Source organism: Durio zibethinus, chromosome 9 (assembly GCF_047325235.1).
Source record: "Durio zibethinus cultivar Kanyao isolate XHJ-2024 chromosome 9, ASM4732523v1, whole genome shotgun sequence".
Lineage (NCBI taxonomy): Eukaryota > Viridiplantae > Streptophyta > Magnoliopsida > Malvales > Malvaceae > Durio > Durio zibethinus.
In genome coordinates, this window is record NC_143170.1 from 7057129 (window position 1) to 7070815 (window position 13687).

Here is a 13687-nt window from a genome sequence, read left to right on the forward strand (position 1 = left end):
TTAATAGAGGTCTTATAATAAATTTGAAATAAAATATCACATATCATCCTCCTATGAAGTATTCATAAAAGTATTTTCATAACTATAATATAAGAGACATTATAGTAATTTTTGACCAATTATGGTAATGGTATTTTCATAATTTTAATAGGAGGGCATTGTAGTAGTAATTTTAATCAATAATATTAAAAGGAGTATTTCTCTAATTACAATAGAAAGATATTATAATAATTTTAACTAATTATAAGAAAATAAGTATTTTAGTAATTATGACAGAAAAATATTGTAATAAATTTATCGACATCATATCAAATAAATAAAGGATTATTGTAAAAATTATCAAAGGAATTATTTTAATATATGTTGATTTTGAAACAAAGTGCCACATATCAACTTCCTATTAAACATTCATAAAGGTAATTTTGTAATTATGATAAAATGGGTATTATAGTAATTTTGATCAATTATGAGAAAAATATATTTTTGTAATATGATAAGAGGATATTATAGTAATTTTAGTCAATAATAAGAAATGAGTATTTTCATAATTATGGTATAAGGTTTTATAATAAATAATTATTAAAGAATGAGTATTTTTATAATTATGGTATGAAGACATAATAGTTAATTTAAGAGAAGAGTATTTTTGTAATTATAATATGAGATAATATGGTAAATAATTATAAAAGTAGGGATATTTTTATAATTATAATATGAGAGTATAATAGTCAATTTAGTTAAATGTCAAATTCTTATAAACCATAAAAGGGTAATTTGGTCATTTTCTAGGAGATTATTTGCAATATACATATAGATACTTGCTACTATATGTTTCAACATATGAATATTATTATGTAGGTATTTACGGTGGGGAAGGAAGCAAATTCCATTCTTTATTATCATTTGTCACATAGTATCACATTTTTTTTTTTTTTTATTTCAAGAGCAATAATAGCCTTGTATCATACCTATAATGCAACAATCAATTTTTAACCCTTTCATCTATATTATTATTATTATTATTAAAATAATTCCTTAAAAATTACTATATTATCCTAAGAATTACTTGATCATTATTTGACATATATCGAAAAGCATAATAATACCCTTGCTCTATGATCGACTAAAATTATTATATACTCTTTTTATTATAATTAATCAAAATTATCATAATATTTTTTTATCATAATTTCAAAAAATACTTTCTTTACCGTAATTGAGCAATTATAATTAAAAGTAATTCCTTTCAAAATTACTATTCAACCCTCTAGTTGTTTGATAATTGTTTGACACATATCTAAAAGTACAATAACATCCTTAATCCCATAATCAGTTAAAATTATTATAATATTTTTTATCATAATTATGAAAATGCCTTCCTATCTTAATTTACCAAAATTACTATAATGGCTCACCTATTGTAATTACATAATGACATGTGGCATTCAGTTTGAAGTTTCCTATAATATCCTTATTAAATTGTTTATTAAATTTTGTCATAAAATAAAATTAATTATATACTAAATTATTAAATGCAGTTGCTTTTATGAAAATTATATAAAATTTAATTACATATTAAATTATTATAATAAAATAAATCTATATAATATATTAACGTAATCTCATTAGAAATTTATTATAATGCTTTTCTAATTAATTGATTAGTAATTGCCACGTGTCCAAATTTACTATAATATTTTTTTTTTATAATTAATCAAAATTATTATAATACTTTCCTATTAGAATTACAAAAATAAACCTCCTAACATAATTAATCAAAATTATTATAATACTTCATTCTATAATTATTATGAAAATGACCTTCTATTATGATTAATCATTATTACTATAAATTAATTATAATTATTATAATATTCATATCAAATTATATATTAAATTTTAATAAGATATAAATTTAACTATATATGAAAATATGAAAATATTATTATCATTGTTTCATGAAAAATTTATATGTAGTATTTTATAAAAATTACTATAACAGCCTATTAAATTACATATTAAATTACTATAAATCAATACCATAAAAGTAATCTCCAATGAAATTACTATATAAAATATATTTATTACTTAACATAAATAATAAGTACATTTTTTTTATAAAAAAATAGCGATAAATATATTAAAATAAAATTTGACAAAAAGTTATCAGCCCAGGGGCAAAAATCTAGTATAATACAGAGGCAAAAAAGGAATATCATGATGAAAAATTAAAAAACCCCAGAAAAATAGGAGATAAAAAAGATTTTGTACTCCAAAAATATCATCAGGACAAGTCTTTCAAGGCAGTGGCAGGTCCAGAATATTATTATTTGTTGGGCTTTCGGTACTTCCAATTCAAATTCAAGTCCAGTCTGTGGTCTTCTCGCTCTGTCTTCGCGGATGTTAAAATCTTAACAGCAATGGTGGTGGAAAAACGCTTCATTTTCTGTCTTTGATGTTTCTCTTTTCCTTTTAGCTTTGCTTTGGATCGATCGCTTCTCTCTCTCTCTGCAAAAAAGGGTACTTTTCCTTTCATCTCCTTTCTGTACACTTTTGAGTTAGAGTTTACATCATTACATCTGATATATATATGCTTGCATAAGCTAATGATTCCTTTCATTTTCTTTGCCTCAAGTCGGTCTCCTTTAACGATCTTGGAAGATATCATGGGTGGCTATTTCCTGTAATGTTCTGTTTTATCTTGCCTGTGATTGGTTTTCACTCTGTTTCAGATAGGGTAACGAATTTGCCATGATTGATCTCAATGAAAACCCAGAAGAACGATTGTCCATTCCATGCTTGGTAATTGAATCTTTCTAATCATTGCCTAAGCAGTTTTTTACACTTTATGGGTGGTCTTTTGTTGTTATGCAGTATTGCTGAAGCTTCAAAGTTTTAGATCTATAAATAAAGGATCCAAAATGGATAATTGTGGCAATTTTATACAATTGCTTGGACCTGACATGTCTATGAAGATTTTCTTGCTTCTGGATAACCCTGCTGATCTCGTCAGGGTTTGCTTGGTTTCCAGTTCTTGGCGCCAATTTGGTAATGAAATCGTGCTGTAACTATTATTGGGTTCATGCTCAGTTTTCCCTTTTTTTATTTCCCATTAAACTGTTGTTAGCCTATCTTGTCACGGCTGGTAACTTTGGCTGTATATTTCAGCTTTAAGTGCATCATAACCATGCCTTGATTGAGTTAAACTTCCAAAGTAGGATTAATTATGTGCAATTTTTGACGTTAGTTTGATGCAGTATATTTACAACTTCATTTTAAGCTTGGTTAAGTGTGCGTGGTTCATACCACTATGTGCTTTTCTTTAACAGTATTGATATGATAATTTTTATTTTTCATGCAGTGATTGCGAACGGTCTTTGTAAGCAGCTTTGCATGAAATTGTTACCTTAAATTTCTGGTGTTGCTCACACCATTGAGGTGAATAATTTGATATATCCTGTAAAACATAAACAGCATGATCATTTCGAGTTGGAATATCTAAGGAGGAATCATAGAGTCTATGCCTTTTTGGCTCGTGCCCTTAGTCCTTTCACAAGAAAAGATTGCATATCAGAGGCCATTAGTGCATCCAGCACGGATAATTACCCTGAAGAAAGCATCCATAATACTTTGGAGCCACAAGATAACATAGAAAATACAGCATCATACTGGTCAAGTCAAGGGCAAAATGATCCTGCTGTCGCTGAGACTTTAATTTATAAGCTGAAGGCCAAGATGTGTCTTGTTACAGAAATCCATGTTCGGCCATTCCAAGGTTTAATTCTACTTGTCTGTACTCATATCCTGTGTATTCCCCTTGCCTATAGTGAAACTTTTATAACTGACAGAATTATGTTTGCATATCAGCTTATTTTCAGTTTGGTTCCCTATATATGCACCTAAGGCTGTCAGATTTAGAGTGGGTCATCCAAGGTTACTTGAGGAGTTGCAGAGTGACACGACAGATAGTTCAACGTCTAGTCATGGATTGGCAGATAACAAGTTTATATGGACGTATATTTCACTAGAATTTCCAATGGCTCAGGTGAGCTTAGTGTCAACCAGCTACAATTGGCTTTCATTTGATGTTCAGTTGGGGAAAGGAAATTCAAGGGGCATTATCTTCTGTTTTTGGACTCATTAGGATACAATGATCAAGCTTTTTTTTTTTTTTTTATTTCTCTTTTTCCTGTTTATTCCCCCTATTTCTCTCTCTCTCTCTCTCTCTCTCTCTTGGATGAAATGATTTGGCTATAATACAAGGTAGCACCTCCATTGCTGAGAATTATATGGAATTTTTATTTTTCTTTATCTCTTTAAAGTTCAAATAAACAGCTCTAATAACTTATCGACAGGAAAACTGCTTGCAAAAATTCAAGCTACCAGAGCCTGTTCTTTGCATTGGAGGATTCTTGCAAGTTGAGTTGCTGGGTAGATTCCAGAGACAAGAAATGGATGGTTTATATTATATATGGTTTCTCTCTCTTTAACATTATATTATATAGGGTAGAGTCCAGAGACATGACCAAGGTTTTTCCCAATCATTAACATGCTAGAAACTGCTAGCTAAGGCATCAGAATAACAAATTGGTAGCTTCATTTTTTTGTCAGTATGTTAAGTTAGCTGAAAAGGCGCATATTGATTCGTACTTCTTTCAATGAAGAAATTTTTTTAAGCTGTACTTTTACATTTTAATTGAAGCATGGCCAATTTTAGAAACTGCCCTGAATTAACTATCAATCAAGACCCAGGATATCACTGCTTTTCTTCATTGAAATGTAAATTGAAAATCCTGATTTGTTTTAGACATAATCAAGTTAGAATATGTATTTCTGAATATGTAAAATTGATTGACCTTGTGCAGTATATCCCATGTTCAAATTGTTGGGCGGCCACTTTCACCAAGATTCGATATAGAGATACTTGATGCCACAGGGAGGTGTGCTTTGAAATACATGCCTGAAACAGAAAATTGCATGCATTCCACAGGGTCACCTGAAGGGGATAATGGTGCATCTTCCCGTTTTCCGTAAATTCACTAGAAGATTAATACAGAGAGGCACAAGAGGTTGGGAACAAATGATAGTAAATCCACTACGTCGGGCTGGGGCAGCTGGTACTAAAGATGCTGATGACCGGCCCTCTGCTGTACCCTGAAAATAGTTCATGACAGTTACTGTTTCCTCTTTTTCCTCCCACAATGTGGCAGAATGGTTCTCAATTTCTGTTGACCTGACATCAGATTTTGTTCCTCCAAATAAGAAGATAGTGCAGCAGAAACTGACTGGATATTTGTATCAAAGTTACACACTAGCCTATGTCTGATGTAGTCGGTTCACACTTCACTGAGTGAATTTCCAGTTCTATTTGTCATTTTGTTGCCTAAGCGATGTAATTGAGCCATGGAGCAAAATGTCAGCTTTGAATCTACTTTAGTGTCAAATTTAATGAGTATTTTAATTTGGACTTTAGCGTGGTAGACAGTAACGCTTTTAGTCAACCACGGAGGATAAACAAGTTGGTCTAGAACCTATTGATTTGTAGCAAGCTGCCTCTGGATTTTTTTGCCTCCCATCACAATATTTTGCTGAAATGGTTTGCAATCTAAATTAGTGCCTCACATTTACATTATTGGTCAAAATCATGGCAATAGAAATGCATCTGGCATTTGTTCTGCAAAGTCCAACAATAAGATGCTTGTTTTGCTCTGGTTTTTACACCTTCTAGCTGGCTAAGATCACTAATTTTAATCATAAAAGTGGCCAGTGAAACATGTAAATATCATATTAGTAAGAGACTGAATCTGTTCTCAAGTTCGTCCAATAGATTACACTTGCAAGACTTGAAAACGAGAAGACCTTAAAAAAAATAAAATAAAGGAAAAAAGATAACTAAATACCTACTGAAGCACAAAGAAAGTGATGTCACAACAATGCAAAATTAGAGAGGGCTACAAAGAAAGGAAAAAAATAGAGAAGAAAAAGGGCAGCTCTTTCAAACATACTGTACAACGATTTGCCCAATGCTCACCCAACAGAAGCTATTAATCGGGCCAAAGTATATTAGTCATGCCTTCCAGACATAACCCATATTATCGTCAAGGTCACTGTTAAAGAACCCATTTTCCGCAAACTCATGAGCTATATCCGGAACTATATCATCCTGCAGATGGAGATTCTGAGGTAAATCAGGTGCTCTCTGGTTGAATCCATTGTTGTCACCAGCTGCCACAGTGTCACTGTTTGAAGCAACTTTAAAACTGTTGCTTCGACTCGATGCAGGCCCTGCAACACTTCCTGACACATTAGAGGTAGCTGCAGCCGGAGCAGTGTTGTTGTTTCCAAGGCCAACTCCATTTCTTCCCACACTCCCATTCACATTCTGCTCACTCAGTGACTGCTGTTGAACTCCCGTATTGTTATTAGACATCTCATGGAGAAACTGTTGGATCATTTGTTGTTGTAAAGCCTGGTTACCCTGAGAGGACTGTGGATGGTTCTGTTGGATTAAGTTATTAGCGCTCGATGTATGCTGCAGCAGTTGCTCCTGCTGAGCTGGAAAATGGGGACTTGATAAGCCACTAACAGGCAGGGTCTGCATGGATGCAGATAACAAGGTAGCAGGCCCTTGGAAATTTGAAGATGGACTCTGGTTAGAATTATTGAAGGAAGATGAAGCTTCCTGATGAAGTGAATTAGGGTTTGAATTCATTGAATTCTGCCTCATAAGAAGATTCTGGAAGTTAGTAAGTGCCAAAGCAGCTTGTGCTGAACCACTTAAAGTTCCTTGACCAGCCATATGATGATTGTTGCCCAGTGGATTATTTATTCCAGGATGCAATGCCATCAGCTTATTGAGGGTATTCCTGTCAGTTGGCAGACCCTGAACATTTGCTAGCTGCTCTATTTCCTGCATTTTTTGCATGTGGAGTTTGGCAGCATTGGCATGTCGAGGATAGTTTTTTAAGCCCTCTGCAAATATGGTGTCATAAGCAAACGGATGGTAAGTATGAAAGCTATGATGTTTTTCTCTCAATTCACAAAAACTAAACTGCAGTCCCAAACCAATAAGTGGATCAAGCATAAGAACCACCAAAATTTTAGCAGATAAAAAATCCACAGATATGGAGATTGAAAATATAAGAGAGTAATTTCCTTCTAACAGTTTTTTTTTTTTTTTTTCAAAGGATTATAAATTTCAAACTCATGAAAACAGAAGGGGCAAGGAGTTCATTGTGAAAGAATCGGGGAAGAAAACAAAAGAATATCCAAAAACTCCCAGTAAAAACAAATCATGCAAACATTGTCCCTAATAGGGGGAACAGTAAACAGACAATGTCCACAATCTTTACTAGGCTGATGAAGATTTTTCTAAAACACAAAAATGAAGTACTAGCATGAAGCAACTGAAGATCATTCTCATGCCACATAAAAAGGCTTTACTCCTTCATGAATATGTCTTGACTAAATACCAGCCAATCAAATAGAACAAGTTTGGAATTATTTTATTTTCTTAAAAAGAATGAGAGAAGAATATCAGAGTTAGAGCAGTTACCTAATATAATGCAATTTCATGATTGCGACCAGCATATGTGATGAACAAAAGAAAAACTATCAAACAGTCAGAGGTCAGTAAGGCAAACGGTACAACTTACCAATTGGCCCAACCTTGTGTTCTCGACAAAAATCTATAAGATCCTTCATGCTGTTAACAACCTCGGCAATCTATAGCAGATTATGCAAAAACTTTAAGGAAACTCAAAAAAGAATATTTATTTACCGGAATTTAAATGCACAAAGATAAAACTGTACCTGCAAACATCTCACATATCTTTTTGAAAAACCCAAGTCATTCAGCGATTGCAACTCCAAACTCTTCACAAGCTGTCGTCCAGCTGTCAGGACCCTGAGAGAAAGCAATCAATGTTGCAATAGCAAAATCCTAATGACCAGGTAATAGATTTGAGTAACATGCAAACCAAAAATAAAGTACTCGGTAAAACCTTCACTAATTTAAAAAATATCCAGTCTAAGCTCCAAAACTAAAAGCTCAGCTAAAACCAAAACTACTATTTCAAGACCCCGCAAAATCACTTTTTGCGTTGTGCCCCTCTGGCTTAATTGCACTCAAGGAGCAAGGAGGGTAAAAATCCGAAAAACATACTTCCAAGGTTTCTCAAGTAGTGACCTGGAGCAACTTATCAGCTTAAAATCTTAATAGCTCTAACCCAAAGAACTGGATAAGTAACACCAATTAATGGAATAAAAAAGAATTTGACATTTTTATAATTAACTCACATATTGCTGTTTGTTTGCAAGTCCTGCTGAGAAACCCCCTCAGATCCACCTTCAGAAATTGTGCTCTGGCATTTTTGTGCCACCTGAAGTAACTGGTTTACCTGTGTGATTTACAAGTTCATGTTATATCAGGTGACTTTAAAGAACTTAAACAAAAAAAAGATATGATCAGGGAATGGCAAACCAATATGTAGCTTACAAAGTGTTTCAAGCAAAGAGAGAATAATTAAAAAAAAAAAACCTCTTCCACATAACAAATGAATGCAATTTTAGAGATTAAAAGGATTAAAATGCAAGCAACAAAAACAATTTACATCTTTTGGGTCACTCCTTATGAAAGTGCATGTCAAGTGGATAACACTATTTTGGGCAACAAAAACAATTCTCCCCGACATAATCAACAGATTCAGAACCACATTTACGGTGTTTTTGGACAGAACAGGAATAAAAGAGGGCACAGTGAAATCGAGTAAAGGGTTTATCTTACCTTGTTTAAATTTTCTTGTTTACTATACTTTGCTTGAATTTTCTATTCAAGTAATGATATTAAATAAAGATGCAATGTAATAGCACATAAACTCTCTATTTTACTCTACTCTACTCTCCTCTCCATTCCATACAACTTGTTAACTCTGCTCTTCTCACCTTTCAACTCATTTACTCTACTATCTTTTACCTTCAGATAACCAAACACACTGCTAAAAACTTCAAACTCCTCCATTTCCCTTTCATACAAATTTAAGTACCTCCATGCTGAATGTATATGTCTTTCTTGTTTCATAGATCCCTTACATGGCCAACAATTGGTATCGATCACTTCTGAAACAATAGATTCCTTCCACAACTTACATGAAAAGATTGCCCTATGTATTTCATCCCTAAAGGAGACAGTTTCCCAGTTTACCCAACAACATTTATGATGAAGGATGGAAATATGTTAGTTGAGGGGTTATGTAATCGAAGACTTTATTTTAATCTTTAAATATATTTAGGTTATTTTATATTAATTGTATTTTATTTCTTTTCCAAGTATTAGAATTTTAGGGTTATGTTTGATATTTTTTCATTTTATTAGGGTTCTCGGTTTAGTTATAAATACATACATTATTTTAGCTTCTATTAGGTTTTGGAGGATGAATATTGAGATTTTTAGATATTGATTATTGAGATTTTCTCCCTCTATTAATTCTTTTTGGCTTTCTCTCCTAGTTCTGTTTTTACTCCCTTGATTTCCTCTATTCCTCCCTATTGTTCCGTCTATTTTTTTTCTTTATTTTCCCTCCAAATTTTTATTTCTATCTCTTTCCCTACTTGTTCCACATCAATTTGGAATTAAAGCTAGGCAAACCCAACTAAAGAAGCCCAAGCAAAGAAAACAAGGCAAGGGTGTAATAACGTCCCTCATAGATTATATGAGTAAAGATGTTGGCCATTGTTAACAACTTCCAATTGTCTTGCTTATACAATTTTTCTTCTTCGTTTATGAACTCAACGACAACTGTTTGTCCCATAAGACAATAATAATATCTAGCACAAGCACCCATCTTGTTATCTACCAAAAGAAAAGAGAATTTATCTTAAGGGATATAAATTAACCCAATTTCAAGGTAACATTTATTATAGCAATAAAATTAAACTCTGACTCCAAAAGAAATAGAAAAGGAATGAGAGTGTATGTTAAAACAAGAATCATCAATAAGAAGTTCAAGGTGCAAATTTTAGTACCTGAGGTGCAACTAAACGACGAGGAAAAAGTTCTTCATGTCTACGCGCACAAAACTCCCAAGACAATATCTGTAAAAGTGAAAGTGCCCAATAGGTTATTCCCTAGATTACAGCAATAACAACTGCAAAATTTTAAACAGCTTTTCTGTTAACCTTTAAGTCCTGAGTGAATATGATGCGAAGCTGACCCTCACGAACAACTCTAAGCTGCTCATATACACTCTCCTGAACTGCTTTTCCATACTCCAACATCATTATTCCAGAAGGAAATCTACACTCATGAGGCAAGTCCAGAAACAGAAGCTCATCCATTACGCCACTGCCAAATTTGATTTCATTAAGTCTGGGGAGTACTTCAAAAGTTGCCTCTGTAATTCGTTAGTCAAAATCAAGCAGTCAGGCGATAAGATGCAAGAACAATTATAGGTGACTTTTGAAGAGAAAAAAATAGATCAAAGCTGCAGGCACAGGGCATATTTTCCAAAACTAAAGAGACAAACTATGGTTATTAATAATGGAGTCCATGGATACAGAGAATGCTATGAAACAGTACATACTAATTTCAAGCAATTGGTATTTAAAGCATTTCCCTCTTCAATCCAGTATGTCAATATAGAGAGAGAAAAAAGATATTCTATGATCATGGAAGTCTTAAGGAGATAAAACTGAAAATCAAACAAAAGAAAGTAATGAAATTTTACTGCAAATTGCATTCTCTAACAAGCACAGACTGAGGAACATCTTTTTCACATACCCTATTTATAAAAAGTAATTCCTACAAAAATCAACTAAAAAAATTATTCACTCTAAAACAAAGTTAATGCTCATAAATCTCTTACCAAACCCCCTTCCAGACTTAGACCTGCATATGTCACACTGCCAAGCATCCTGAAATTTATATGAAAGAAAGAATTTACACAATAGAAGACAAGCATATAATTTAAGAAGCAAAGTGATGAATAGTATTATTCATACAAAAAATGCATGCAAAATTACCAAAGCAATGCAAACAATCTGACAGAAAGGCCTAAACTTCATGATAGAAAGATAATTTTCTCATGTTACAAATTAGAGAGATCAAGCACAAAGACTAACCATAGCTGCTTGAGGGAAAACACCAAGTGCATGACTCCCAACATTATCATATCGTGATAAACACCACCTTTTCTTTGCACGAGGAGAATAATACTCCGCCACAAATTTCCTCCAGTATGCAATAGTATTTTCCTACAAAATCCAGTAGACATAACAGGATTCAATAAAAGTTTGAAGCTCAGCAATTAGTAAGTTGAAAATGAGTTATTGTCAAGACTGTATCAACATGATTATTGAACATGCATAAGAGCATAAAGTAGATTTCTACACTAAGTTAAAAATGAGATAACTTCATGACTGCATTAACAAGATAATAGAGCAGACATAAGAACGTAGAGCAGATTTCCAAAAAAAAAAAAGCGTTCTTAATAGGATTGAAACTATTACATGAAACCAATTAAAATACAAGAGACTTAGACACAAGATGCAGTAGATAAAAAAGTTAACTCACACGTGGCCTTTGCCGTTGGTGATACAGGTATTGCATTAGCCGACGAGCACATACACCACCATCAAAGGGACGCTTCATTGCAGCTACTTGCTGCATGCCCTGTTGTTGCAAATGCTGCCTCAACTGCATTTGTTGTTGTTGTTGCTGCTGCTGCTGCTGCTGCTGCTGCTGCTGCTGCAAGTGGGCTCTCTGAAATGGTGGCATTGACTGCAAAAACTGTTGCTGTTGCTGTTGCTGTTGCCTAAGTCTCTGCTGCTGGATCAAAGCTTGTAACTGAGGGTTTCGACCTTGTAACTGCATGGAATCCTGTCTTTGCAGCAGCTGTTGCAACACCTGCTGCTGCAGAATGTCTTCTTGCTTGATATCTAATCGAGGTTTCCTCTGCACCTGGGATGGATTACTAGGGTCTTGCATCAAGGGGACTCGTGGACCCAAGGGAAGTGAAACTTGTCCAGTTTGTGATGTGGGCAAAGACGTAGCACTTGAGGCCCCTTGCTGCAGCTGTTGACTCTGCTGCCTTTGTTGTACATTTGGGTCTTGATGAGTGCCTTGCTGGCCTACAGAGGATCCTTCAACAACCGATGAACCTGACATGCTTATATTGTTGGAAGAAAATGACATGGGTGATGCTGGTAAGCGCATATATGAATCTGTATTATTGCTAGCACTTCTCTGCAAGTGGGGACCCCCCGACAATGCCGAATTTGCATCTGTGATTAAAGAACTTGCCCCAACACTAGGTCCTGAGTTTGCCACACTGTTCAACACCGCACTGTTCATGTCCCCCGAAACCGGACCCAGATTAGGACGCCCAGTTCCAGGAATTGAATTAGATGAGTTCTCATAAGGTGAGCTCAAGCGAGAGTTAACTACAGCCTGGGACTGCCCATCTCCTTGGAAGAAAATTCCAGAACTTGAGGAAGATTGGGTTAACCCACCAGCCACCCCAGAAGGTGCCATAGGAGGCAACGCCCCTTGGTGGCTGGAGTCTAAATAGCTATCCAGAGCCAGGCCTTTCTAATAATAAATACGCCCTCAACAATTTGATGCAGAGATCTATAAACAATGTATAATAGAGAAAGCAGATAACAAATATTAGAATTCGTATTGTCCATGCTTCAAGAGAACAAAGTTTCAACTTTTCAAACAGTATTCCATTCAGATAAATCAACCAAGACTGGAAACACTGTGAAAAAAGCCCCCAGAGATTTCCAAGATTAATCCCCACAATTTAAAGAAAGAAATTTCTTTAACTGTTCCCCCTCCCCACCACCACACACAAACACACACACACACCAAAGAAACCCTAATTTTGGAACCAACCTACTAAACCGAGAATGTCTAGCTAAACCTAAAATTGTTGCACTTTAATAGCACATATTAGCGATCAAATCACCCCACTACTTGAACTGAACTACTAATCAAAGTTCATTCCAAGATTGATCACACGCATTGAAACTCCCATAGTGTAATCGAACTCGAATTAGAAAAATAAGAACCCAACAGAATCAACAGATAACCTTAATTAAAGACTTTATAGCAAGTTAAACAAGAAGATCAAGAACTAGCAAGCAGGAATCACTTCAAAATAAAACAAATTTTCCGAGAAAAAAAAAGTAAATTTCCCTGGTTTTAGAGATCGATCAAAGCAGATTCGAGCACAAAATTATTAAACTACTAATAAAAAGGATTAATAAGAAATTAAAGAAAATAAATTACTAATTAAGAAGGAAGAGAAGCTACTAACCTCAAAATCGCGAACTGGAAAAAGAAAAGCAAAAGCTAAACGTTACTTCTTTTCTGATTTTTTTTTTTATAACTTATTTTGGTAAACTGATAAAAAAATTGGTAGAGAGAGTTTTTAAGGAGGGTGTTTATATAGCTAGCGGGAATGGCAAAGAGGGAGTTACCGGCTGCACCGGTAATTTTGCCCTATGTCACCGAAAGTGTCCGTAGAAATCAAGGACACGTGTCCCCAAATCATAGCCCTACGAAGTCGGTGTTAGATAGCGCAGTGGCGACGCGAGCTCGCAAACGACGTGGCAAGATCTTATTCGTTGATCTCAAAGGTCGGATCGTGAGGATGATGCTATTTTTGATAGATCTACAATTTAAAAC

The 13687-nt window shown here is 34.2% G+C and overlaps 1 protein-coding gene and 1 pseudogene across 3 annotated transcripts; one reads left to right on the top strand and one right to left on the bottom strand.

Moving 5' to 3' along the window:
- Positions 1-2436: 2436 nt before the first annotated feature.
- LOC111310253 (F-box protein At4g00755-like) lies at positions 2437-5548 on the top strand (annotated as a pseudogene). The gene is made up of 7 exons (XR_016345121.1): positions 2437-2520; positions 2733-2802; positions 2875-3048; positions 3362-3775; positions 3868-4045; positions 4356-4474; positions 4866-5548. The product of XR_016345121.1 is annotated as an F-box protein At4g00755-like (transcript).
- A 211-nt stretch (positions 5549-5759) lies between these two features.
- LOC111310236 (putative transcriptional regulator SLK2) lies at positions 5760-13419 on the bottom strand. 2 transcript variants are annotated; one of them, XM_022909508.2, is made up of 10 exons: positions 13317-13419; positions 11570-12341; positions 11119-11250; positions 10863-10911; positions 10177-10391; positions 10024-10092; positions 8299-8399; positions 7813-7906; positions 7656-7725; positions 5760-6972 (listed from the first exon to the last, which is right to left on the bottom strand). In XM_022909508.2, the coding sequence occupies exons 2-10, from the start codon at positions 12209-12211 to the stop codon at positions 6068-6070; spliced, it is 2277 nt and encodes a 758-aa protein (XP_022765243.2). In that variant the 5' UTR covers positions 12212-12341; positions 13317-13419; the 3' UTR covers positions 5760-6067. The 2 variants fall into 2 exon arrangements, with proteins under 2 accessions (XP_022765243.2, XP_022765232.2); XM_022909497.2 differs by having other exon boundaries at positions 11570-12625.
- Positions 13420-13687: the final 268 nt, after the last annotated feature.

Excerpts from the sequence above, each read along its gene's own strand:
- LOC111310236 (XM_022909497.2), bottom strand. The coding sequence starts at position 12,529 with ATGGCACCTTCTGGGGTGGCTGGTGGGTTAACCCAATCTTCCTCAAGT. Across the intron at positions 8,400-10,023 it reads GTCGTTTAGTTGCACCTCAG|GTAAACCAGTTACTTCAGGT; the intron begins GTACTAAAATTT and ends TAAATCACACAG. Across the intron at positions 7,907-8,298 it reads TTGCAAACAAACAGCAATAT|GGTCCTGACAGCTGGACGAC; the intron begins GTGAGTTAATTA and ends GCTTTCTCTCAG.